The sequence below is a fragment of the Asterias rubens genome, chromosome 18, assembly GCF_902459465.1.
Source record: "Asterias rubens chromosome 18, eAstRub1.3, whole genome shotgun sequence".
In the NCBI taxonomy this organism is placed as follows: Eukaryota; Metazoa; Echinodermata; class Asteroidea; order Forcipulatida; family Asteriidae; genus Asterias; species Asterias rubens.
The window spans coordinates 12,544,239-12,571,816 of NC_047079.1; the positions used below are offsets into that span (position 1 = coordinate 12,544,239).

At 39.2% G+C, this 27,578-nt stretch overlaps 3 protein-coding genes across 3 annotated transcripts; 1 reads left to right on the forward strand and 2 right to left on the reverse strand.

The window, feature by feature from the left end:
* Nucleotides 1–1,630: 1,630 nt before the first annotated feature.
* LOC117302507 (beta-1,3-galactosyltransferase 6-like) lies at nucleotides 1,631–3,780 on the reverse strand. The gene is made up of 2 exons (XM_033786469.1): nucleotides 3,556–3,780; nucleotides 1,631–2,707 (listed from the first exon to the last, which is right to left on the reverse strand). Exons 1-2 carry the CDS (start codon nucleotides 3,598–3,600, stop codon nucleotides 1,712–1,714), a joined length of 1,041 nt encoding a protein of 346 aa, XP_033642360.1. The 5' UTR covers nucleotides 3,601–3,780; the 3' UTR covers nucleotides 1,631–1,711.
* Nucleotides 3,781–4,043: 263 nt separating this feature from the next.
* LOC117302355 (beta-1,3-galactosyltransferase 6-like) lies at nucleotides 4,044–7,552 on the forward strand. The gene is made up of 3 exons (XM_033786270.1): nucleotides 4,044–4,415; nucleotides 5,407–5,474; nucleotides 6,435–7,552. Exon 3 carries the CDS (start codon nucleotides 6,446–6,448, stop codon nucleotides 7,448–7,450), a length of 1,005 nt encoding a protein of 334 aa, XP_033642161.1. The 5' UTR covers nucleotides 4,044–4,415; nucleotides 5,407–5,474; nucleotides 6,435–6,445; the 3' UTR covers nucleotides 7,451–7,552.
* A 7,658-nt stretch (nucleotides 7,553–15,210) lies between these two features.
* Nucleotides 15,211–27,578, reverse strand: LOC117302103 (45 kDa calcium-binding protein-like). The gene is made up of 7 exons (XM_033785898.1): nucleotides 27,441–27,578; nucleotides 24,941–25,320; nucleotides 23,139–23,275; nucleotides 20,994–21,107; nucleotides 20,179–20,328; nucleotides 16,715–16,890; nucleotides 15,211–15,684 (listed from the first exon to the last, which is right to left on the reverse strand). The coding sequence occupies exons 2-7, from the start codon at nucleotides 25,273–25,275 to the stop codon at nucleotides 15,508–15,510; spliced, it is 1,089 nt and encodes a 362-aa protein (XP_033641789.1). The 5' UTR covers nucleotides 25,276–25,320; nucleotides 27,441–27,578; the 3' UTR covers nucleotides 15,211–15,507.

A 27,578-nucleotide genomic window follows, 5' to 3' on the forward strand; every position in this document is an offset into this window, starting at 1 on the left:
TGTTTTCTCAAAAAGTAAAGCATTTCACAGAATAATATTTCAAGGGAAGTCTTTCACCATTACCTTCTGTAAACCCTGTAATTTATTTGTAAATCTGTGAACTTTTAATTGTTGTTCTGTTCAGAAAGTGTTTTGGCAGTGGGTACCGCAACGATATAACAGATGTTAAATTTGCATCGGGATTAAAGAATATTAACTTGGGTTCTTACCCATACACCCGATGTGTGTTTAAGCACTGTATACTCATCACTTTCCTGGGTCATGTGAACAAAAGAAATACCACAGGCAAAATACTCGGGTGTTGGGGAAAACATCGATGTTGCTTTACGTACCAGCATGATGAAATATTGAAAGTTTTAGATACATTGTACACTAAAAAGTAACTAGACGGGAATGTTACTCGTCATGATACTAATATTTTAACAAGTAGATTTCGACAAAATACGTGTACAAAAAATATATTTGTTTTATTAAAATAAAATACGTAAACTCACACCAACAAATATATACAAAGATTGAGCTATTGATATGTCAGTAGAACTGAACTAAGCTATAATATTAATATCATGCATGACACTGGGTTTGGTTTTCTTTCTATAAATATCGTACCGTCTGTTTTTCTAAAACATACACCAAACTAATATATTCTTGCAAATCTTAAGGCTTAATCTTACTTTAAAAACTGATCAGTGTTCAAATTTCTTTATTTTTTTATATTTTTTTTAACCAATGTAAAAAGTTGTCATATTAAATGACCAATTTATTTTTGCCAACAAACCTGTTGCTGGCAGTGTAAGCACTTTATGTAATCGAATGGTTGGAATGTTCGAATGGTTTGTTGGTTATCCGTTCAAACGGTTTAATAATTACTTTGCACGATTTAGTAATCCGCTCAAACGACTTAGTAGATAATCAATTTAAACGGTTTACAAACTTTACGTCGTCTGTTTGATATGTTCTAGCTTTAGCTAGAAAGTTGAAATTGTAAGCATTCAAATATAACATTTTACATATACTAGGCCTATGTAGATATATTGCTGTTATGAACAATTTAAACTCAACAAAAAATAGTGAAGCTGACCTATGAAAGACGCTTGTATATGACAAAAGAGTCAATAATCCCAGATACGTGAAACCATTTCAAAATTCAACAATAACTGACAGTAATGCCCCTCAAATATTTTATAACATAAGTTTGTCGTCCATCGCATTGATGACATCACTATAAACAGTGTAATGGGGTGCACCATTACATCCCTAAACTTAATGTAAATAGTCATTCATAAAAAATAGTATGTACAAAGGTAAACAATAAATTGCGAACTCCACTGTCAACTGTTATACTGGCAGCTTAAAGGCACTGGACACCTTTGGTATTTGTCAAAGACCAGTCTTCTCACTTGGTGTATTTCAACATGCATAAAATAAAAAAACTGTGAAAATTTGAGCTCAATTGAGAGAATAATGAAAGATGCTTGAATTCAAGACCTCAGCTGACGTCTCGATTTCAATTCAAATATTTAAGTGAGAAATTACTTCTTTCTCAAAAACTACGTTACTTCAGAGGGAGCAGTTTCTCACAATGTTTTATACTATCAAAAGCTCTCCATCGCTCGTTACCAAGAAAGTTTTTATGCTTCCAAATATTTTGAGTAATTTAATAGTAATACCAATAGTGTCCAGTGCCTTTAACACTACACAAACTTTACTTTTAAGGTACACCCTCCACACGCTCACAGCATTCTGATGGAGGCTTCTCCCAGTTGTACACATAAGACATTCTAAACTGCTGTTCTTTGGCACACATCTGTCCAATATTCTGGAGTTGCTGATATTTTCCTCTCATGTTTTGCACACTCTGTTTGTGAGTGACAATGTAACTGTTGCGACAACCGCGGGACTTGTACTCAGTATCGAAGCGGGGGTCATGTTCTCGATGAACATCAAGTGCAGCAAGCCATGACCCAAGCGATACATCCTCGGCGTGGTACTTCTTTAGTACCGGAGCATTCGTAGCGACAAAGTTGACAAGATCATTAGATAACACATACCCTCCACCAACAGCAAATGGAATGTAACGATCACACAGTACCCAATCAGCTTCGGCATATTTGCCATTCTTATGGACATGTGCCCGGCCATCAAAGAATCCCCAATATAACCGAACTCTTGACTTACTCCTCAGTTCATGAAGCATTGCATCTAATCGTACAAAGGAATCGTCATCAACTTTAAGCAGGTACTTGAAGTCGACATTTTGGTCCAACCACACCATCATCTTTATTAATTTACTGGTTAGAGAATTAAATGAATCCTTTAGATCAGGAAGTAAAAGTAAATCATTATACTGTTTCTGTTCTGATTCCAATGCATTCATATCTGATGATGATAAACCAGATGTTCCTAAAACAAACCTGTAGATGACTTCATCTCCATGATTCTGCAACCATGTGCTACGAACCGTGTACCTTCCTTCCAACAACTTTGGTCCTGACATTATTAACACAACGAGGAATGCAGACAATTGCTTGTCCGTTTTTTGATGGAGTGGATTGCTTGATGGATTACAAGGTGCTTGTCTATTGTTTTGGTTGGTTGTGTCATTCACACAAGCTGTGATGAAGATGACAAGGAGCATAGAGCAGGAGAAACACATGAGCAGCAAAAGCTTCACAACTGACTTACATTTTGTAGCATTAGTCAGAACCTGAAAAAAAACATTGAGACATAGATAAATTCAATCGTGTCTTCGGTGTTTATTATAAATATCCATGCATGTGTAGTGACAGGAAATTTACTTAAGCTCTGCTCACCATTGTCTTGCATCCAAAAGACACTGCGCTATTTTTTCTAAATTTAAGTACATGTGGAGATACCAATATCAAGCAAGATCAAATTAACTCAATGATCATCTCTGCCAAAAGCTACCCGTGCCAGGTAAGTCAGTTTGGTACGAACCCGTTTGGTACCAAACAGTACGTCGCCACCAATTTATCCGCCCTTAATTAACTCCAAAACCACCGATTTGTTTTTTTAAAGAAATTTTTAAGGTTTTACTTTTAGCAAAATAATATTTTTTTTAAACAGGTCTCCCATAAAAACCACTTGTTTAAAATGTTTATACTAGCCCAATCGATTGAAAACGTCCTCAGCTGCCCCCCCCCCCCCCCCCCGGTCGCAACATGACAAAAATTAACAAGAGTAAGTACAGCTAGCAGTAGCAATCGCTCGGTTAACAATAAAAAACATGGTTAACAATAAAACATGGTTCAAATTTAATCAACTTTAATAGAACGGGCCGAATTTAGATACAAATTTCAAAGTGGATTGACTTGGACCCAGCCAGGTGCAGCTACTACTACCTAGGACTACCAATGCCAAAAAAAATGGCTACGGTTTACAATTAGTAAATTACCATATTATAAAGCAAGGTTTGCCCTACTAATTTTTTTATGGATGCTACTGTTTTCCGCTATAATTAACCAATGGAGGAAAAATTTACTCAATCTAAGCATGGAGGAAGAAAATGAAGTCAAAAACAACGGCGCAACTCACCCTTCCAAATCCCAAACTAACACGCGTTCCTTTGCGATCCATCATTTTCTATTTTTAGTATTATTTAGTGTATCCGCATTTAAAAATCTGCACTGGGAATTTAGATAAAGTAGCATTTGAAGCAACCAGGCTTTGAAACATGATCATTGAGTATTCGTTTTTTTGTTGAAACTTCAAAATCAAAGTTCAAAGAAGATAATTCCGTTCGAATAGCTGAAGCCATGGGCGCCGCCATCTTCAAAATTAATTCTAACTTCGTCCCCCAGGGCGTGTCAAACAGTACAAGGTTTGCAGCTCTTTACTACTGGAAATAGAGTAAATCATGGGGACGAGGTTGAAACAATCCCACTATGCAAAGATCTGGCTCCCAGTTTGTATTCTAATACTTTGTACGAGCATGAACCATGGGTCCAGACTGATTGAAGTTCGCTGGTATCCAATCCAAGGTTATGTTTGATTAATAAAGTGAACACCAGTCAAGATGGCAGCCTCCATGAAGCAGATTGAAAAGTGTTGTGTGAAATTTGATCCGCTCTTCCTCCAGAAATGACATTTCCCGCTGGGAACCTTGACCTGATCAGGGCAGCCGACTTGGCAGTGCGTGATGATTGACTTACCAGGTGCAACGATTTGGACTGCACCGGGAAAAGTGCAACGTTGGCAGAGTTTTGCAACTGTGCTGTGGCCTGTGATGTGCGTGTGTGACCGTATGTACGTGTGTGTTTCCCCCGGCCGGGAATCGTCTCGTTGGTTTGTTGATGGCTGGGCAGTGCTGACTGGTGTTGACGCGTCACCATCACCGACACCGTGGCAAGCTTTGTGATGATCATAAACGGTGAACCGGTAAGAAAATATGCATGGTGAGTATCTATAATAATCACATTTTAAAAACACATGCTAACAATGCATTTAACAAGTTAACTATTGTAAACAATGCAAATATTTCTTAATTTTAAAGACTTCCTACAACTTGTACTTAGTACAAGTTTGCAAATATAGTATTTGGGGATTGCATCTTCTATGATTATGAAGAAAGATTGGGGGCACTTGCTCTCTTTCCCCTGGAAGTAAGATGAGTGCGAGGGGACCTCATGGAAGACGAAACATTCAAGATTCTTAATTAAGCATGTTAGGGGCTTGTGGATAGCCCCACTTGTGTGGCCAAGGATGGATAGCTGAATCCTTGGCCACACAAGTGGGGCTAGATTGTGGATAGACGCCAGCACAAGCAAGAGTAGCACAAGTCGAGGGCATGACATGATGAAGCTCTTCCAAAAAACCTAAAAATAAAAGGGCTTAACAACAACAAAGGGCTCAATCTCAGAGAACACTTCTTCACACAGCGAGTAGTGGATAACTCAAACAGACTCCCAGCCCAAAGTGGTCAATGCTAGGACAACAAATCAGTTCAAAAACAGCTTTGACAAATACCTGAGTGAAAATGGATGGGTGTTAATATGTTAAAAATAAAAGGCATAAGCCTACAACAATAAAAATCTCATCAAACCTAAATAAGTGCAATGACTGTTTTTTAGTTTTTGTTATGAGCTGTCTTTAGGAAGTTGAGTTGTCGGTGAATCCAGTGATTAGTTTGGCCGACTGCCACTGGACTTCTTCCATCAAATCATGGAACCCTCTGGACTTGCTTGGACGATATTACATCGGTCTAAAGAAGACTGAATACATTATTATGGAAAGAAAACATTTATCAACAAGTAAAACTATTTGAAAATCTATCCGTGAACTCCCAAAAAGCTTTGTGCTCCATAAAAATAATAGTAAGCGGCCTACAAATTGTATGCCTCCGTTTTTGAACTTACCTTCATGGTTTGATCAATGTTTTTGTTTCAGGAACTTTGACCGAATGTTGCTCTTGAACTTTACAAACTGAGCTTCACAAGAAAGCATCATCAAGTTTGGTAAGTTTTTTTCATTTGACATCTACAATTGCATGATGCACATACAAGGTTTATACCATAAGGTCACTTTTGGCAACATTAACAGACGTACAACCTGTATTACAAAACAAAAGAACTAATGGGGATTTCTGTATAGGGAGATGACTCGATAATAACTATTGCTATCAACCAAAACATAGTTGTTGGTTCGGTCGCCAATTTAAAGGATTAGGGTACTTTTTGTAACACAAAAAACACAATGTCAACAGATTTACATTAAACTTACACTGTTTGAAGAACTTGATAGTAGAAAGCTGACCTTAAGTTATTACTTGCTGTAAGGTGCTGTAGTTTTTGAGAAATTAATTTTTGACCAATGGGATTTGTGTACAAAATGAAAACCAACGGACCTACACGTACAATGGATCCCTGAGGTATGGAATAGGTAAAGGTAAGATATCTTGAGAAGTCACCTTTTATCAAAACTTTAGTTGTACAGTTTTTGAGATCAAGTGCTGAACCAAGTATTGACAGTACTGGTTATATCTGGTGCCGAGTGTATACTTACAAGTAAATTTGGGTGTCTTGGCCGAGTGGATAAGAGCACCGAACTCAAGCTCTGGTGATTCTGTTCAGCAGAGTGTGGGTTCCAATCCCTGTCATGGCACTTGTGTCCCTGAGCAAGACACTGAACTGTAGTTGCTTCTCTCCACCCAGGGGTAAATTAATGGGTACCTGTGCGGGCAGAGACAGTTCTTGTGATTGATTTAGCCGAGTAGTGCATATTAATGTTGCACATCAGGCTGCATACTCCCAGGGAGCTGAGATGGTTTAAGGAATGAATTAAGGCCCAGTGACCAGGGATAATAATGTTGGAAGCTCTTTGAGACGCTTTATAGAAAAATTGGTTATTGTTATTATTATATTAAACTGTTCTTACCCTATGATTTCATCATCTCGCTCATTTATTTGTCCCACTAGGTTTTTACGTTATGGGTAGAAAGACAAAACCAGCCATGAACAAGTTCCTCATCATAGTGCCATGTGTCTTCATTATGTTCATCATTTACATCTCAACATGTAGTGACAGCTCCAGTGACCAGAATAAAACCATTGTGACGTGTGAGCCGCGCTCCTCCAACCAGCACGAAGTGGGTAAGAGTGATCCAACCAACAAGAAAAAACTCTCTGCTTTCCTGGTTGTGTTGATATTGACAGGCCCACAGCTTATAGAACGTAGGTACACAATCAGAGAAACTTGGCTTCAGAAGCATGGCAAGGATGTCCTGCCGAAGTTTGTCGTCGGCACATCTGAACTGTCGGCCTCAGATATGAAGATGTTGGAGGCAGAACAGGCTCGACACAAGGATCTTCTCTTTCTGCCTAAACTGAAAGATGCATTCGGTTCTTTGACAAATAAAGTGATTCAGATGATGGTATGGTTGGATAGGAATGTTGAATTTCAGTATGTTATGAAGGCTGATGATGATACATATGTTAGACTTGATGCAATGGTGCGTGAGCTGAAGACTAAGAGTAGAGAAAGACTCTACTGGGGTTTCTTTGATGGGAGGGCACATGCTCACCGTACTGGGCGCTATGCAGAGGCCGAGTGGGTACTTTGTGATCGCTATATTCCGTATGCATTAGGAGGGGGTTATGTCTTATCAGCTGACCTTGTTAAATTCATCTCAAGTAATTCCCAATACCTTAAAAAGTACCATGCTGAAGATGTTTCTGTTGGGTCATGGCTTGCTGCCATTGATGTTAAACGAGAGCATGACCCAAGGTTTGATACAGAGTTCAAATCTCGTGGCTGTCGTAATGTTTACATCGTAACACACAAACAGACCATTCAAGACATGAGATCAAAGTATCAGCAGTTGCAGACAACGGGGAAAATGTGTGCCAAAGAGCAGCAGTTCAGATTGTCATATGTGTACAATTGGGACAAGGTCCCTACAGAATGCTGTGAGAGAGTTGAAGGGGTACCATAAAGAAGTGTCAAAAGACACGAGGGACTTCCAACCTATGCAAGTATTAAAGGGGGAGGGGGTGGGGGTCACACGCATGAACCAGTCAACTCTGGTATCTTGTAGTAGTAGAACAAATATATAAAAATAAAATAGGACAATGTGAATAGACCCTGGCCTTCGTCACACGCTCAAAAAGTGCCCTCACTGGGGTCAAAAGAGGCAAATGATTGGACGACAGCTGTTCGTGTACGTCAGTGTAGCGTTTCGCATTATGCAAGGGGTCTATCAATTTGTCTTTTTCTCCATCAAAACCAAAGATTTACTTTCCCTTTCAGTTTGAAACTTTGATAACAAGTGGCATTCAAGTGGCATTCTTAACATGGTTAATGTACCTACATTTAAACGATGTGACCTGTGACATATCACATGTTTACAAAAGAGCCACAGAGCCTGGACTTCCTGCAAGCACCACTTGTACACAGCCTAATGGAAGAAAACATAAAATCTTATATTTTATGGAGATTGCACTGTCTAATTCTTATCAACTTTTGATATGATGAAAGGGGGCACATCTCAAAACTTGTCCAGCTTTTACTTTCATACAAATGTTTTATTTATGTGAAATTTATGACACAAAATGTCAACTTTCCAAATATGACAAATATGTGCAGTATTGTGCCTGCCAGAATACTCAAAGAATGTAATGTACAAGGTCACACTTGTTGTAAACAAAGTTCACATGGTCTATAAATAAAGCAAATATTGCTACATGCCAGGGGTCGATTTCACAAAGAGTTAGGACTGGTCCTAACTTAGGACCAGTCCTAAGAGACATCAAAAACGTACAGCTAGTCCTAAGTTAGGACTAGTAACTCGTCCTAACTCGAGATAAGACTAGTCCTAACTCTTTGTGAAATCCACCCCAGGTCTGTTCATGGGGCAATGTAAAGGCAATTGCTTCCATTTATGTCCCTGGTCACTGCCTCGGTGCTCCTTAAAATACTCCATGATGAAAGTACAACGTCAAACGGGTGCACAAAATATGAGAATGAATATCACGTTTTCTTATACTTTGCATTCCAAGCTTGGCTTGCTGTCAACCATCCTACACATACATGTAGGTCAGCAGGTGGTCAGGCCAGTTTGAAACTTAGATAACAAAATGCTTAATTGTATTTGCCAAATTTAGTCCCTTGTTTTTGATGTTTACTTCTAGCTTAACAGATCAATTGTATTTGTGTATGACCGACAACTGCACACTTGACACTTTGCCAGTCACAACATATTATGTGTAACATTAACATTTTAATCTGTCCATTTAAAATTCATCGTAAGTTTTAAAGCTATTTTTTTTTCTTTGAGAGTGCTAAGTACAAAGAGAATGAACAGTACAGTCATGACAGTAGTAGCTGGTTAAACTTTCAATGTTTGAATCTTTCCAAACAAGACTTTCAGTGTAGTTTTATATTTCCCCAAAGAATTATATAAGATTTTGTCGTTTTGCATGTTCCATTAGGGTAGTAGAGTTAATTTTGTATTAAATGTTAAAGTACTATGCAGTTACCGATCATTTTAGGTAAAGCCAATCAAAATGCTGCTACATGAACGTCATTGTTTCAAGGAGTAACTTGAGTTAAAAGTCAATGGACACTATTGGTAATTGTTAAAGACCAGTCTTCTCACTTGGTTTATCTCAACATATGCATAAAATAACAAACCTGTGAAAATTTGAACTCATTTGGTTGATGAAGTTGCGAGAGAATAATGGAAGAAAAACACCTCTGTCGCACAAGATGGTGCGTTTAGATGGTTGATTTCGAGACCTCAGCTGAGTTCTGAAATTCAATTCAAATGTTTTAGTGAGAAATTACTACATTCTCAAAAACTACGCTTCTTCAGAAGGAGCAGTTTCTCACTATGTTTCACTATCAACAGCTCTCCATTGTTTGTTACCAAGTAAGTTTTTATGCTAACAATTATATTTTGAGTATTTACCAATAATGTCCATGCCTTTAATGAGATCATTACCATCTATACAATTGTCCTTATTTATAGATGTATCAGGGTATTGTGGCTTGGGCCCTCTTTGGGAGACTTTGGAACGCTAGGTGGCAGCAGACTTACCAGGTAAATTTCCATTGTTTACTTTGTTCCGAGGATGCGACATTACCAAGAACAATGGATTAACCTGGTAAGTCTGCTGCCAACAGGCAGCGTCTGCTGCCACCAAGCAGCTCAAAAGTCCCCATTGGGCCCTTCCTTTCTCTTGCCCCCAAAGAAAGATTAAAAGTAGACATGCCAAGTACATTGCCATTATAATAGACTTGTGGACAAGTCGTTAAATGTCTGTTGCGGTGATAGCGTTCCGACTCTCCCCGCGATATTCTACTACTGCTGTCACGACTATGGTCAGTAGAAGTCGGCAACCAGCAGTTCGCGCGAGAGCACCGCCACAACTCGACTATCACACCGCGTGGGACCATTAACGACTTGTCCACAAGTCTACCATTATAACAGATTAATAGAAAAGTAAAATGCATTTTCTTGCCATTTTAATAAAAAACATTTTGAAAGGTCATTCTTTAAAAGGTGCTTTTGGTAAAGTTCATGTAAAGTTCATGTACGTGTTAATAAATACATGTTTTATGCATCACATGTTTGTCATGTTTGTATGCCAAAAAAATACAAAGTCATGTCATTTGTGTTTTACACCAATAGGTTTTACAATAATTAAAGACAGTGGACACTATTTGTAATTGTCAAAGACCAGTATTCTCACTTGGTGTATCTCAACATATGCATAAAATAACAAACCTGTGAACATTTGAGCTCAATTGGTCGTCGAAGTTGCAAAATAATAATGAAAGAAAAACACCCTTGTCACACGGAGTTGTGTGCTTTCAGATGCTTGAATTAGAGACCTCAAAATCTAATTATGAGGACTCAAAATCAAATTCATGGAAAGTTACTTCTTTCTCAAAAACTATGTTACTTCAGAGGGAGCTGTTTCTTACAATGTTTATACTATCAACAGCTCTCCATTGCTCATTACCAAGTAAGGTTTTATGATAATAACTATTTTGAGTAATTACCAATAGTGTCCTGTCCACTGCCTTTAAGAAGAAATGTATTTTGGGGGCCTCTCTGAACCTGTACCAAAATAAATAGAGATCATAAATTCCTTGAATTAATACTGCTAAATAGTGCCTTTTTTCCATGGTTAGTCTAAAAGCTCTTTGTCATTTATAAAGAGCCTTTCACCATGTTCACCAAAGACAAATTGTCAACCTTAAAAAAAGAAGTTTCAGATATTTTACCGAGAAAACAATCTCTTGGCCTTGGTGCATCTCTAAAGATATTCCATATATGCTCGAAAGTGCTAATTACACACTGAATATGTAAGCTATACCTAAGAAGCAACTGAAATTTTTAACAAAATTATAACCATTCTTTCTATCATTTAAAAAATTATGCATTGCCTAATATAAGAACACCAAAAATATTGTTGCCAAGATCCCTACCCAAATGAGGTTCGTTTAATTTTTATCATGAATAAATACTACACCTACAGTTTAGACGATGTGACCTGTGACATCACATGTTTACAAAAGAGCAGCAGAGCCTGGACTTCCTTGAACACAGCTCAATGGAAGAAAACATCAAATCTTATATTTTATGGAGATTGCACTGTCTAATTCTTATCAACTTTTGATATGATGAAAGGGGGCACATCTCAAAACTTGTCTCAAAAGCTTTAACTTTCATAACTCTTGGATTTAATTTTATGTGGAAATTATGACACAGAATGTAAACTTTCCCATATGACCTGTGCAGTATCTTGCCTGCCAAAACACCCAAAGAATGCACAAGTTCACTCTCGTTGTAAACAAAGTTCACATGGTCTCATAGAAGTGCATTGGCTCAGTAATATGGTAGGGTACATGTACATTAAGTGCTTACATGTCAATTCCATCCTGTAGTAGTTGCAGTGATAAATCAACCAATACCCAGGTCAAAATTCCGATTGAACCTAGTTAACTGGGGTCAACTGGTTCAACTGGATAGTGACCAAACTCGTCCATTTTCCATATTAACCAACTGGTTTGAACTAGGTTTAACTGTGTTCAACTAGGTTGAAATTATAAACCAGTTGGTTTCTGTCCATTTTCCATATTAAACCAACTGGTTTTAACTGTGTTTAACTAGTTTATCAACTGGTTTCAACTGGTTTAAACCCAGTTTAACTAGGTTCAACTGGAATTTTGACCAGGGTAAAAACAAAACTTGGAGCTAAGACTACAAGTAGCATGTTACACTGCAGTTGGTGTGCACCAGACTACCATTTTCTTACTGTTGCGATTTCATAAACATAGTCTGGGTGCCAGCCTGTTATTTTTCAGTATTACGTGCAAAGTGAGTGCAGGCAATGCGGATGAAATATTTGTTATGAATTACTGGAGAGAAAAAAAAGAGAATAAATAAAAAATGTGAAAACTCACTTCCAGACCTGCAGAAGTTAAAAAGGAATGGTGCAAAACAACTGTTTTTTTTAATGGCCTAAGACAAATTAACATACTTTTTTCTTAAAACTACAAAGAGAAGTAGGGTCAATTCATAAAAAAATATAAACAACTATTTACGATTTAAAACCACTTTATTTGTCATCCTCCTTGCATTTTGTTTTTGAGGAGGAATACATGAAGTGTAATGTTTATCATTCAGTTTTAGGGTTTATATGATTTTCTTGGTAAAATCCTCAGATAATAATATTGTTTGAAAGGCACTGGACACATTCGGTAATTGTCATAGACGAGTATTCTCCCTATATCTCAACATATGCATAAAATAACGAGCCAGTGAAAATTTGGGCTCAATTGGTCTTGGAAGTTGCGAGAAAATGATGAATGAAAAAAACACCCTTGATGGACGAATTTGTGTGCTTTCAGATAGGAATAAAAGGTTTCTAGCTAGAAGTCTTTTACTATTTTAGTGAGAAATTACCTCTCTCAAAAAAAACTATGTTACTTCAGAGGGAGTCGTTTCCCACAATGTTTTATATTATTACACCCCTTGCAAGTATTCTGCCTGCTCATTGGTTTAGAGCGCGTCACATGACATGTCTTAGTTTTGCTAGATGACGGCCGTGTGATAGTGCGTCGGTTTGCCATGCGCTAGTCCGAAGACTAGCACACGGCGTGCAGTACCCAGACGTCCGTTGCGTGTACGAGGATGATAAATTAATAGTCTGTAACCATTTCGGATTGCACGACACTACATGCAGCACAGTAAAAGTGTTTGCAATCTGTATTCGCGTCGTCCGTGGATTGTATCATTCAGGTCTGTAACTTAATAATAATAGTACAGTATTTAGAAATGTTTGGGGTGTTATAAAACAAATATTGACTGCTTTTACTCGTGCAATGGTTAAAAACTATGACTCCCTCGGTGATCCCCGTAGCGTTCTATTTTCCCTCGGCTTCGCCTCGGGGGAAAATAGAACGCTCCTGGGGATCACCTCGGGAGTCATAGTTTTAACCATAGCACTCGAAGCAGTCAATATTTGTATACTATCAACAGCTCTACAATGCTCGTTACCAAGTCAGTTTTTAAGTTAATATTTGTTTTGAGTAATTACCAATAGTGTCCAGTGCCTTTAATCTAGTGGCAATATAATAAGAGTACATTTGTCTCTAGAAGCATTTGTTCTTTGAATGGTTGTATTATATCGAAAGAATGAGTTTCCGTAATTTATTGATATAACCCCCATGTTTTTTAACATTGAAATGATTGGACATAAATTTGCCAACAAAGATTATCAAAAACAAAATATAAAGTTAATTATTCAAATTGAAATGTTTAAAATTTACAATCCTTCGTTAGCACATACTATAATGTCTTATTGCACAATGTACACCATTTGACATTAGGTTGAAAGATGACACTCAAATATTACTTAATTCTAGCTACAAGTATAAACAAAAATCATACCAAACTGGTTACACTATTTTATGATAATTTATGTGCATATTAAACATCTTGTATAATTAACAAGAGTTTTATGAAAAACTGGCCAATGAAGACAGAGGAGGAGGAAGAAAAGCATTCTCTTAAAGATAATGCCCCTAGTCTAGCCTTGATCAAGGTGCTCCAGCCGACTGCGACCGGCATATCTGCTTCCTCGGCGAATTCCGTAAGCGCAACCCCGACATACAGTGTGTGGATCAGTGTGTGCATAGTACCATGTGTCAAGTGTACATGTTCATCTGTATGGCGTGCATTGTATGTACAGTCTGTGTTGTTTGAGTCACGCCAAGAGGTTGAAATATGAACGACCGTACTCACGACTGCGCTATACTGTTCTCGCTGTACAATGTACTGTTCATGGATACATTGTTCGTGTACACCGTCTATGCACTGCGGTTGTTGCCGAATCGTGCCGCACCGGGACGGAGCACACTACGCCAACAGCCTTGAATCAAGGCTAGACCGAGTCAAGAAAACAAGTTTACGATGAAAGCACAGAAAGCAATCATAAGTCTGAAATCAAAAATCTTGTACAGCTTGAGGTGAGCACTATAAAAACAACTCAATGTTTCGATCACCATGCTATCATACAGGTAAATAAACAAAGATAATTCATGTTTAATGTAGTTAATTAACCAATTAAGCATGTTAATTATAAAAAAATATTTAAGAAATTATGATACATGCATATTCAACACTTCCATAAGCCGCACCATACACTAAAGAGGGTTGTCATACTGTCACTAACACATTCAAATCTCCTAACCATCAATCATATCAATCCTCAACCACCCAATCCCAAACTAAAGAGTAGCCATAAATCACAAATGTCTAATCATTGTTTAAGACAAAAAGATTGATATCCAAGTTAACCGTCATTTTAGAGCAATGAACCACAAACGGACGTCATTTCAGTTTGTTTGAGAAGTGTAAGTTGTAACCAACCTCGTTCCCAGAGTGAATCGATCTCGCCGCGCCATTTTTTCCCAGCATGCCTTGCTCGATCATAACCCCTGGAAGTGTAACTCCAAAATATCCAAATATAAGGGATATTACAATTAGTCCTGTGGTTGATCCGTTCTGTGTTGGGCGTTAGTCGCGCACACGCTGGACGCGCTGTGTGTAATAAAAGTCATAAACTTGCCTTAGCGTTCAGTGTTGCGTGACAAAAAAGTGAATACGTACACCATTATACGCACGCGTTTCGGCGTATAGAGCTTCTTGGAGACGCACGGCATTTCAAATTTTGCGCGTATATGACAGCCAATCAAAGACACGGATCGGAGTTTCCCTCCCAGGGGTTAGAGACGTACGCAGAGCTAGCGTGATACGGCGCGTTGCCCATGGTAGCGAGGTTGAGTTGTAACCAACCAATCGACCCTTTGTATTATGTCATCGCTCCACCATCTAAAATAAGCCATTTGCGAGTTAGATTTGAATAATGTCTGGTACATTGACTCGCTTAGTTACAATGCACCGCTTACATTTGAATTCCTCAGACTATCGAGACAGTTGCTACGCCGCGTGATTAAGGCCAAGCTTTTTGCGTAGTTACGTAAGAGAGGGTGAACGCCCATACACAATTCTGAATGAATGTGTATGGCACAATGGTACTTGCTCATCCGGAGGTTGCTATACACAAGCTTGCCCCTAATCACATGGTGTAGCAACTGTCTCGATAGTCTGAGGAATTCAAATGAAAGTGGTACATTGTAACTACGCGAGTCATTGTACCAGACATCATTATGTCCTGTGCCTTGAACACCCAGCAGGGTGGATATGTGCGCATTACAAGTCTTATTATTATCATTATTATTATTATTATTGAAATCTAACTCACAAATGGCTTTTTGGTGGCGAAACAATGACAACGCGCAGCTACCTAGAAGTTGTTCACAAAGAGTACATTTGTAAACGATCGCACCAACATTTGCCAGGGTGGAATGAACACTTTAAAAAGCAACTTTCTAAATCAAAAAATTAAATAAAAATAACTTAAGCTTTTTTTAATGTGACCAATAACTCAGAAACACAAAGCTCTACCTCATTTTACCTCAAAATTCATCATGAACATTTCTTCCGTAATTATAGAGTTTACTGCCTATAAATACAAAGTAGTTCCTTAAAACTTCTCTTGGGGATAGTTTACCATCTTCGTTGTCGTCTGCACTGCCAATAAGATGCCTTGCCTCTCCCTCAGCATGCTGACGATTCCTGGGGTCAAGATATGCCTTGATGAACAAGAAAAGATAAATACAGCATGGTCACTATTGGATGGTTTGTGTCTCCCCCCAGTTACCTGCTAAAGGGTAGAAAGCATCATGTAAAGCCGGAATTCCCGGCAAGTTAATCCAAGTTAAACTGCAAAACCACGTTTCATTTCCCCATTTGATGCAATTTTTCCAAAAGGGAATTTATCAATGAGCATTCAGTACATCCACCCAGGGGTATGTGCATGTATGTAGCTAACATTTACGTAACCCTACTCCGAAGTACATGTAGGGGTGGCTATTTCCTGGGAAATGGCGATGTCCTGTGAAACATTTGAAAAGGTCCAGCAATATTTCCCAGGAATATCTCTGCAAGATGTGTGAGTGTTCGGACAGCATTTAATACTTGGCACTGTTTATTATGGGTGCGTTCGATTAGCTGCCCTGGGTCGACCCGGTCTGCCCCCGGTACGTTCCAATAGCATTCCAGGGGCTCACCCGGGTCAGCCCCCAGTGCCCTGCTTGTAGCGTGGGTCACATGGAGCTGGCCAGAGGTGCATGACGTCACCACGAGAGGACGCCTGATCGTTCGATTAGCTCTTGTCAGGGGCTCACCTGAGTGAGCACCGCGGGATCGCTCACACCCTATGATACATGTAGCTGTTGGCCAATCAGAATCCAGGAATCATAGGAGCTTGATGGAAAGATTCGCGAAAAGCTCTGTCACAACATCACTCATGTATAATGTGGGAGCTACAGTTTGTAAAGCCGCTTTGTTGCAGCGTGGAGGTATAACAAAGCAAACTCCCATGAATGACGTCAAAGTATTGTCATTTTGACGGCACCCTCAACGGCAGAAGTGTTTCTAGTTTGTTCAATTCCTTGACGGTGGTGCCTCATTTTATTATTGACAATTACGAAAAATTAAGAAGTGTACAAATATCAATTTTACATTTAAATGGTAAACAAACACGTTATAAACAAGTTTCAATTAAATTTCCGTTAAAACAAATTGGCTCAAGTAACTGTTTTTAAAGGCTCTTAATCTCACCTCTAATTCCTCTTTGTCACAGATGTTGTCATGATTTAGATCCATATTCTCCCGAAATTCTTTCAGTCTCTCCTTGACCCATTCATCTTCCTCGGCTGCCTTCTCCAGTTCCTCACTATCCATCATTGGCATGGAGACAAACTCGGACAATGACAGTTTACTGTCTCCATTGGCATCTATGCAAAAGTGTCAAAATTAAATTAGCAGTTACAAATCAACAGGACCTACATGTATGTTGCCATAAATGCAAAAGATAGCTAATGGTCCGATGTTTCAACCCTAGCCCCTAACATTAGTCTCTCAGAAAGACTCTGCCAGAGTGTTCGGCAAGAGCTAAGGGTTTGGATTATCAAGTAAAACAAAAGTGGAAGAACATGTTTTGATTTGTTCAAATGCAGACTGCGTGATTTATTCAATGGGAGACTTTTGGGACGCTTGGTGGCAGCAGACTTACCAGGTAAAATCCATTGTTCTCGGTCATGTGCGCACGCTCAGAACTACGTAAACAATGGAAATATACCTGGTAAGTCTGCTGCCACCTAGCGCCCCAAAGTCTCCCATTGTTATAGGAACTCTAAGTATTGTTGTTGAATAGACACAACTTTGTATAACAAGACGCTTTAATCTTCAGTTGTTCTTTCGTTTTGTTTATCCTTTGTTCATGTTTGCCCATCTTGTGTTTTTTGGAGTTGTTGGTTTTGTTTATTTTCTGTATTGCAAATATAACAAAATATATAAAAAACAAAATATATAAAAAAAGACTCTGCTAGAGTCAAAATGTCAGCCCATTAAGTATTTTTGTGTGAATAATCTAAAGTGTAAGAACAAGATTACTGATTAGCAGCGCTCTAAACGATACTTTTAATTATTACTGTCAAGAGTTATTAAGGCCATGTCACATGAGGAAGCTTTTGGAAAAACAAATCCAGGCAAACAGCTCATTTTAGACAACATGTATGAAGAGACCAGTGGAGAGCCGTTGTCAGCAATGCCCTAGTCTGCTTGGCGTATCATGGCCAAGAGGATAAGAGCACCGAACTCAAGCTCTGGGGTTTCTGTTCAGCAGAGTGTGGGTTTGAGTCTCGATCGGGACACTTATGTCAGTAGTTCAGTACACATTTTAGATTCTCCCAATTGCATTGCGATTGATTATTGATACTGGGTGTACTTTGTAGGGTGTCTAGGGTGTCGTTGATAAGAGCACCGAACTCAAGCTCTGGGGTTTCTGTTCAGCAGAGTGTGGGTTCAAGTCTCGGTCGGGACACTTATGTCAGTAGTTCAGTACACATTTTAGATTCTCCCATTGCATTGCGATTGATAATTGATACTGGGTGTACTTTGTAGGGTGTCGTGGATAAGAGCACCAAACTCAAGCTCTGGGGTTTCTGTTCAGCAGAGTGTGGGTTCAAGTCTCGGTCCGGACACTTATGTCAGTAGTTCAGTACACATTTTAGATTCTCCCATTGCATTGCGATTGATAATTGATACTGGGTGTACTTTGTAGGGTGTCGTGGATAAGAGCACCGAACTCAAGCTCTGGGGTTTCTGTTCAGCAGAGTGTGGGTTTGAGTCTCGGTTGGGACACTTATGTCAGTAGTTCAGTACACATTTGAGATTCTCCCAATTGCATTGCGATTGATTATTGATACTGGGTGTACTTTGTAGGGTGTCGTGGATAAGAGCACCGAACTCAAGCTCTGGGGTTTCTGTTCAGCAGAGTGTGGGTTTGAGTCTCGATCGGGACACTTATGTCAGTAGTTCAGTACACATTTTAGATTCTCCCATTGCATTGCGATTGATTATTGATACTGGGTGTACTTTGTAGGGTGTCTAGGGTGTCGTGGATAAGAGCACCCAACTCAAGCTCTGGGGTTTCTGTTCAGCAGAGTGTGGGTTTAAGTCTCGATCGGGACACTTATGTCAGTAGTTCAGTACACATTTTAGATTCTCCCAATTGCATTGCGATTGATTATTGATACTGGGTGTACTTTGTAGGGTGTCTAGGGTGTCGTTGATAAGAGCACCGAACTCAAGCTCTGGGGTTTCTGTTCAGCAGAGTGTGGGTTCAAGTCTCGGTCGGGACACTTATGTCAGTAGTTCAGTACACATTTTAGATTCTCCCATTGCATTGCGATTGATAATTGATACTGGGTGTACTTTGTAGGGTGTCGTGGATAAGAGCACCAAACTCAAGCTCTGGGGTTTCTGTTCAGCAGAGTGTGGGTTCAAGTCTCGGTCCGGACACTTATGTCAGTAGTTCAGTACACATTTTAGATTCTCCCATTGCATTGCGATTGATAATTGATACTGGGTGTACTTTGTAGGGTGTCGTGGATAAGAGCACCGAACTCAAGCTCTGGGGTTTCTGTTCAGCAGAGTGTGGGTTTGAGTCTCGGTTGGGACACTTATGTCAGTAGTTCAGTACACATTTGAGATTCTCCCAATTGCATTGCGATTGATTATTGATACTGGGTGTACTTTGTAGGGTGTCGTGGATAAGAGCACCGAACTCAAGCTCTGGGGTTTCTGTTCAGCAGAGTGTGGGTTTGAGTCTCGATCGGGACACTTATGTCAGTAGTTCAGTACACATTTTAGATTCTCCCATTGCATTGCGATTGATTATTGATACTGGGTGTACTTTGTAGGGTGTCGTGGATAAGAGCACCGAACTCAAGCTCTGGGGTTTCTGTTCAGCAGAGTGTGGGTTTGAGTCTCGATCGGGACACTTATGTCAGTAGTTCAGTACACATTTTAGATTCTCCCATTGCATTGCGATTGATTATTGATACTGGGTGTACTTTGTAGGGTGTCTAGGGTGTCGTGGATAAGAGCACCCAACTCAAGCTCTGGGGTTTCTGTTCAGCAGAGTGTGGGTTTAAGTCTCAGTCGGGACACTTATGTCAGTAGTTCAGTACACATTTTAGATTCTCCCAATTGCATTGCGATTGATAAATGATAATGGGTGTACTTTGTAGGGTGTCGTGGATAAGAGCACCAAACTCAAGCTCTGGGGTTTCTGTTCAGCAGAGTGTGGGTTTAAGTCTTGGTCGGGACACTTGTGTCACTGAACATTTTTGATTCTCCCATTGCATTGCAATCGATATATTGATACTGGGTGTACATTGTAGGGTGTCGTGGATAAGCTCTGGTGATTCTGTTCAGCAGAGTGTGGGTTCGGGAGTCGTGACACTTTGTCCCTGAGCAAGACACTTAACCATATGCTTCTATCCACCCAGGGGTAAATGGGTACTTGTCAGGGCAGAGATGGTTCTTGTGATTGATTTAGCCGAGTAGCGCATCTTTGTTGCACAAGGGAGCTGAGATGGTTTAAGGACTACGGGGGTACTAATGTGAAGCACTTTGGGATGCCGTTCGGGTGTAAAAGAGCATAGATACAAAAACTCTGACTATATTGTGAAAATGAACTTGAAGTTGTACAATGTAAATATGTTTATTGGTCTCACCAAAGTCATGCAGTAGCTCATCCACCAGCAGATTCAGCATTGTTTTACAATGCTCTGGATGAAGAAAGGCCAGAAATTCCTCTTCCTTCAAGATATCATCCTCATCCTCATCAGCCCTTGTCCATCGGTCACGGTAAATCAAATAATCCTCTGATATGATGATAAGAAACATATAAACACAATAAGCCTTTTTGAGGTACGGCGGACGTGATAGGAGTGTACTGTTTGGTTTGGGTGTATACACACAAATTTACCCAAACCTTATAGTGTTGTAGCATTGTGTCCGCCATATCTCAAAAAGGCTTATGGTGAGGCAGGTCATTCATTCACAGCTAAAAATGTCACTAAAAAGTCCTCTTCACACGGCAGCAATATAGCAGGGGTTTCTTGCTTAATTTTAGCAAGGTTGTGAAATCACGTTTTGATTGTATTCTCACACAGTGTTGTCTGCTGCCGTGCGTACGCATACATACCCCCGTGTATAACACAATACATAAATGTATGTACTTCTTGGTCACCGTATCTTAACTGCACACAGTGTTAACATGCAATCGCAACGCAAGATCATGCGCGTCGTGCGTCTTATATATTGACGACCAAAGCCCACTGCAGAAAAATGTATGCTGCCATGGAATGCGAGTCTGTTGACAAAAGTGGCTTCTTGCAGGTAAGATTTGAGTTATGGAGCTTTGAAGATTTTTCGCCCCAGAAATGGACCCTGATATATCCAGGACGCCAGAGCTAGTTGTAACTGTTTGGGCATGCACTCGGTATACAAGTGTAAAAAAAAACTAAATAAATAAATGACCACTTACCTTCATCATGAGGTTTTAAAGCACTTTTGCCATTTTTCAGATCTTCCAGTATTTTTTTATCATATCCTCTCTGCTTGAGAAACTGTTCCCTGTACTCATCCCAGTGGATAATACCTGATAGTAACCATAAATGCATTACTCATATTAAAGGAACGTTACAGAATTGGTAAGAAACAAAAATCGTGAGGATCACAGCTTAACATAAAACTTAGGATGATAGTTGAAAACATCCCTAAAAGATTTTCATATTTGATGAGAAATAAATAATCTAAATTTTGCGTTTGGAGTTTATCGCTCAGTGAGCATTTTATTCATTTTTGTTTGGGCATCGATGCAATGCAAAATTTGTGATAGGTTTTTCACTATTTTTCTCGTGACCCAGATGGCCGATCGATCTCAAACTTCTACAGGTTTGTCATTTTATGTATGATAGATACATAAAGAGCTTACATTGCCAGCAACTGTTAGCAAGCACCAATTCTGTAATGTTCATTTAACAATATGGATACAACTGAAAATCTGCTGTGGACTTCCCCAGTGAGGTAAATAGACCGTATTGAATAACCCCCTTAGTTGCTATGGAAGTCGCAAACCGTAGAGCAAACCGTATGCGCGTCCAAACGCGTACATCAATGAAGCACGCAGCATTCCCGGTTTGATTTCTACGGCACATGCACGCACACACACGCACGCACACGCGCACAGACGCCATGTTGTAGGTCTAATATTTTAACGGTGACGTCATATTCAATACTGTCTATACTATAGGCCTAGATGATGATGCCATACTTTCTGCTGGTAAACATAATAGTCTGGCCATAAAAACCCTTTAAAGTAGAATTACCTTTTTTTTGAGACACCCTGTATATATAATCAATTGTTGTGTTATCATCTTTTGACTGTTTGTTTGTTTGTTTGTTTGTTTGTTTGGTTTTATTTTTGGTTTTTTTTATATAAACTTTCATTTTTTTAACTTACATTAAGGTTATTGTTTATGTAGTATTGTGGTAATTCTTGTGCAATTTTACATTTTAATATTTTATATGTTGCTGTACAATAGGATTGTAAATTTCATGTATTTTTATATACTTGACGAATAAACCATTCAATTCAATTCAATTCAATTCAATTTATTTTACAGGTATTTTTCATTTATGTCTATGCTATCTTGTATGCCCTTTATGTCTATTTTTTATGCGTCTTTGTCTTTATTGCTGTTAGAATATTTATATATTTTTATAATTCAGTATATTGTTGTTCTATTTAGGGACCAGCTGGAGAGGAGAGCCTGTGTTTCTATTTAGGCAATCCTTCAGGCTCCAGCTGTTTCTTTTCCTCTCCTGCATGTCCTGTGTCTTTTAATTGCTAATAATTGTTGTATCTTGTAATGTTTTTACATTATTGTACTTTTTATCTACCCAAGAAATGAAATATTATAAATAAACATTTGGCTTCATTGAGTTACTAAGTTATGATACCACACTTTTTTTAATAATAATAATAATAATAATAAACGGCTTTTATATAGCTCCCTTAACCCCAAAGGGTCCTGAGGCGCTTCACAGAGGTTAAAAATATTAAGCAGATACAGACCAATAAATACAGACCAATTTCACAGACCAATTAATCAATATGTTTACACCGGAAAGGTGTAAACATATTGTTACATTTTGTGTACAAAATAATTGTTAGCATTAAACCTTACTTGGTGACGAGCAATGGAGAACTGTTGATAGTATGAAACATTATGAGAAACGGCTCCCTCTGAAGTAGTTTTCGAGAAAGAAGTAATTTCTCTCTAGCATATTTGAATTGAGCGCAAGACCTCAACTGAGGTCGAAATTTAAGGCATCTGAAAACACACAACTTGTGCGACAAGGGTGTTTTCTATGCCATTATTCTCTCGCAACTTCGATGACCAATCGAGTCCAAATTTTTACAGGTTTGTTTTACAGGTTTGCATACGTTGAGATACATACTGTAGTACAGTATGTATCTCAACGTATGCAAACCTGTAGAAACAAACCTGTAAACTGTACACGTACACCAAATGAGAAAACTGGTCTTTGACAATTACCAAATGTGTCCAGTGCCTTTATAAGATGACTTAATGTGTGGGATTTAAGTCATTTGAATGTTACTTACCGTCACCATCTGCATCTATTAATGGGAAGATTTTCTTGCTTGATTCTAAAGCTTCTTGAAAATGTTTCTCAGTCTGAAGGGAGATCCATGCAGTCAACTCATCCAAATCTAATAGTTCATCCTTGGAGGTGTCTGCCCTGAAGACAAAAACAAATAAACAATCCTACCATGTCAAACAAAGGACCAAACTTTGGTTATGTTATTTTACAGGCACAAGACACTATTGGTAATAACTACTCAAAATAATTGTTAGCATAAAAACTGACTTGGTAACAAGCAATGGCGAGCTGTTGATACATGTACATGTAGTATAAAACATTGTGAGAAACGGCTCCCTCTGAAGTAACGTAGTTTTTGAGAAAGAAGTAATCTCTCACTAAAATATTTGAATTGAATTCGAGACTTCAGCTGAGGTCTCGAATTCAAGGCATCTGAAAGGACACAACTTGTGCGTCAAGGGTGTCTTTTCTTCCACTATTCTCTCGCAACTTCGACGACCAATTGAGTTCAAATTTTCACAGGTTTGTCCTTTTATGCATACAGTGTATGTGTTGGGATACACCAAAAGAAAACACTGGTCTTTGACAATTTCCAAAGGTGTCCAGTGCCTTTACATGTAATTGACATTATCAGGTCAAGAACAAGGTCAAACTATATTAAAACATAGGCACCTGCCTTACAACCAAAAAGGAACACCAGACCGGAGTGCCCAAATACTTTGCTAACAAAACAAGGCACTCAATTCAGTAGATACACTTTATTGGAAAAAGGGTTCATACACACTGTACCAATCAAGGGTATCATTATATAATAGATGTTAAATTTGCATCAGGGATAAAGAATACACCGATGTGTGTAGCACTGTATACTCATTACTTTCTGGAGTCCTGTGAAAAATATCACAGGCATATTACTGGGGTGGGGTTCGAACCCATGACCCTTGCAATTCAAGAGCAGTGGTAAGACACTGCTGTATAATTGCAAGGGTTGTGGGTTCGAATCCCACCTGAGGAAATGTATCGTTGTAACTGTCTTATTCCAGATAGTTGATCCCTTGCATTTGACATCACAAACTCAAAGAACTTTCTCTAGGTTGAGGTTAAAGGCCGGTTTATAGTCAGTCTCGCGATGGTCGCGCGATGGAAATCTTGCGCACGATCTTAAGACTAAGGCCTAAACTATGTCTTTTTATGATCGCGCGTCAAGATTTCCATCGCACGACCATGGCGCGACCGGCTATAGCTCGGCCTTAATGCATATTTCGATTGTTTGAACACAGTGATGGCCTGATGAACACAGTGCTGGTGATGGCAGCCTCTACAGTACATGTAGATGACTTGGGGGGGGGGGCAAAATGAAAAAAGTTTGTGTTTTATGAATTTGCTGCGAGTGTTACAGCAATACAAAGTTGCTTACTGCTGTACATGTAATCTACCAACTTACAATGAATGTACATACATTACAGAAGTTGCTAAGGGTGGGGGTAAAATTACAACATTTATCAGAAGAGTACGAGTAACAAAAACTTCTGGAAAGGTTTGCGGTAACACCATGTAATGACTATCTCTTAATGAGTTCGGGTGGTTCTGAAAAGAATGTTGGTTTGAACACGTTCTTTTTAGAACCGCCCCAACTACGTATCTCTAAATGAGTTCTGTAAAGAACTGTTGGTTTGGAACTAACGGTTCTTTTCAGAACCACCCCAACTCATTGAGAGATAGTCATTACATGGTGTTACCGCAAACCTTTCCATATCGTATTTCCACCATACAAAGTTTCAAATCCTACTATTAAAAACTTACATAGAAAAGATCTCCATTAGTCTTCGTTTCCCTTCTTTTTCTGGAATGGTTTCAAAATCGGCATGCTCAGGTCCCAAGAACACTTCTTGTTGAAAGTCCTTATTGAGCTGACCACCACGCATAATCCGCACACCATCCATGTGATCTGGTGGTGCTATGTCAACAGGTACGTCTTTTCCTTTAGAATCATTTGACATGACTTTATGGTCCTTAGGATCCGTCTCTGGCTTATCTTTGATTATTTTTCTGATGACGTTAGCTTCATATGCACCGAGAGACAACAAGGCGAAAATAAGCAATGCCCTTTGGCATCGATTGCATATGAGGGTCTGCATTATGTCGTCCTAGAGTTCACCTTGTGTTTTGCTGCTTGGTTGAATCTGTTCAAAACGGTTACCAAAAAACAAACAATTGTACATCAGAAATTAAGGCAAATCAACTCTTTTCAATTGAATGAAACTCCTTAAAACAAAACTTTACAGATTAGTCCAATAAGTGTTACAACAAACATTATAAATTGTGATTGTATATAAATGCCCTTTGATTTCATTCCCCTAATGAGTAGATTCACATTACTGGGTTGCAGGATTGGTTTAGAGGATTTCTTGTTCTTTGTTACTAATGATCAAACAAAACTTAAACCACACTGGTAAATAGACCCTTCCCATGAAATATGTAAATTGCACATAGCGCTTGCGCACTAACGTTTTGGTTGGCAAAATGAGGGAACATCGCGCTGTTTTGTACACGGCTAATGGGTGCGTGACGCAGACGCGGTTGCGCGTCTGCTTAGTGCACAACTCTATGGTGTTTGCCAACCAACAGGGTCTGTCATTGTCTGTATGCATGCGTGAATGTAATTAGCATATTTCATGGGAAGGGTCCATTGTTACTCTATGTGAACAAAATTCAGGTTTTTGTACAATCCTTTTTTTACAAATTAGGATAGGAGGGCTACTTTTTAGGTTATGAATGCAGGAATAGAACGATCGGTTTTAAACTCCTGACCAAGGACTCCTGCTGCAACCTCTGCTGTTTCTGATCAGCCAAGTGTTGGTTCAGGTCCCAAACTTGTGTCCTACAGCAAGTTGTCCTACAGATAGGTCGTAAAGCCGTTGGTCCCAAGTATTGTGTAAAGCAAGAAAAAGAACCCAGTGGACTTGGTGCAATTACGGCCAGTATTTTGGGTTGGGCTTTATAGTTGGCTGACAGTTCGTCTTGGTCGGGAATGGACATTATTTTGCGGACACAATTGTTCATTTAGCAAACAATATGACGTCATAGTCATGGACATTGACCAATCAGATTGCAATATGCCAATGAATCGACACAATTTAGCAGCGGACACTTATCGGCATGACACCAGGTTTTTACAAAGTCATCCCCTGACGATGTCTACCCCAAACAATGTCGCCCCTAGCAAAGTTGCCCCAAGCAAAATCGCCCCCTGACAAAGTTGCCCCAAGATAATATTTAGTTCAGACATGTCAGAAAATAAAAAAGGCTTCTTTAGGGCTGGATGATAACCAGGAAAAGCTGGCGGTTTTGAATTGGCCAGACCCAGAAAGATCCACTGAAGTCGATTCAATTTTGGGATGACTTTGTCAGGGGGCGCAGTGTTTGGGGGTGACATTGTCAGGGAGTGAATATATAACAACCCGGTTGCGAGCCGGTTGGGGCGACTTTGCGCTATTTCTAGGGGCCAAGATCACCACTCTCCATGCAGCATTGCCCCCATTCACAAAATCAAATAACGCAGTCACTCATCACCATAAATGATCACTGTTTTTCGGTTCTGGTTGAATTGAAGTTTTGAACCGGGTCAGTTTTTACTGTCAGACTGTTTGATCACTGGCCATAAATTACCTAATATTTGACCAAAACAGTGATTACGTACACCAGCATCTATACCAAATCGGGTGAAAATTAAATGAGTCAATTGATTGAAAATTAAAAAGGGAAATTCAATTCCAGTTATAGGTGAATCAACTGCTGCTTGGATTAAGGCATGGCTGTCTGACAGACAACAGAGGGTGGTGGTGAACGGGGCCCAATCGGAGTGGTCAGGAGTTAAAAGCGGTGTCCCTCAAGGTTCTGTTCTGGGCCCGTTGTTAATCATCATCTACATCAACGACATTGACGAGGATATCTTGTGTCTTGAGTTCGGTCCTGAAGTTTGCTGACGACACCAAGGTCTTCAGAAAAGTAAAAACCCCAGCAGATGCTCGCGCTCTTCAGGACGACCTCGATCGCCTTTACCGGTGGTCTGATGACTGGCAAATGTTATTTAATATTGACAAATGCAAGTGCCTCCACTTCGGGCATAGAAAAACATCAAGCACAACTGAACTACTCCATTGGTGACAGTATAATCATAGAGTAAGGACAGAGATTATGGTATAATTCAGTCAGTAAGTGAAGAGTCTGACTCAATCACTAAATATTTCAATCAAATCAAACATAAAAGTCACGTCTTTTACACCCAAAAACTTTAAATTACCAGACAAAACAGTTGCTTAAACGACTTCAATCCATCCAACATCTACGTCAACGTGTCCCCCGAATCCGGCCACCAACAACATTCAGACATTCATGACAATAATTAATCGCAGAATACGAAAACCTCGTACTCGTAGCT

What these genes read in the sequence shown, in the direction of transcription:
- LOC117302355 (XM_033786270.1), top strand. Translation starts at nt 6,446, where the DNA reads ATGGGTAGAAAGACAAAACCAGCCATGAACAAGTTCCTCATCATAGTG.
- LOC117302103 (XM_033785898.1), bottom strand. Translation starts at nt 25,275, where the DNA reads ATGCAGACCCTCATATGCAATCGATGCCAAAGGGCATTGCTTATTTTC. An exon ending in AATAGATGCAGATGGTGACG is followed by an intron (nt 21,108 to 23,138) that starts GTAAGTAACATT and finishes GGTTACTATCAG; the next exon opens with GTATTATCCACTGGGATGAG. An exon ending in TGAGCTACTGCATGACTTTG is followed by an intron (nt 16,891 to 20,178) that starts GTGAGACCAATA and finishes ACTTTTGCATAG; the next exon opens with ATGCCAATGGAGACAGTAAA.
- LOC117302507 (XM_033786469.1), bottom strand. Translation starts at nt 3,600, where the DNA reads ATGATGGATCGCAAAGGAACGCGTGTTAGTTTGGGATTTGGAAGG. An exon ending in TTAGTTTGGGATTTGGAAGG is followed by an intron (nt 2,708 to 3,555) that starts GTGAGTTGCGCC and finishes GTTTTTTTTCAG; the next exon opens with GTTCTGACTAATGCTACAAA.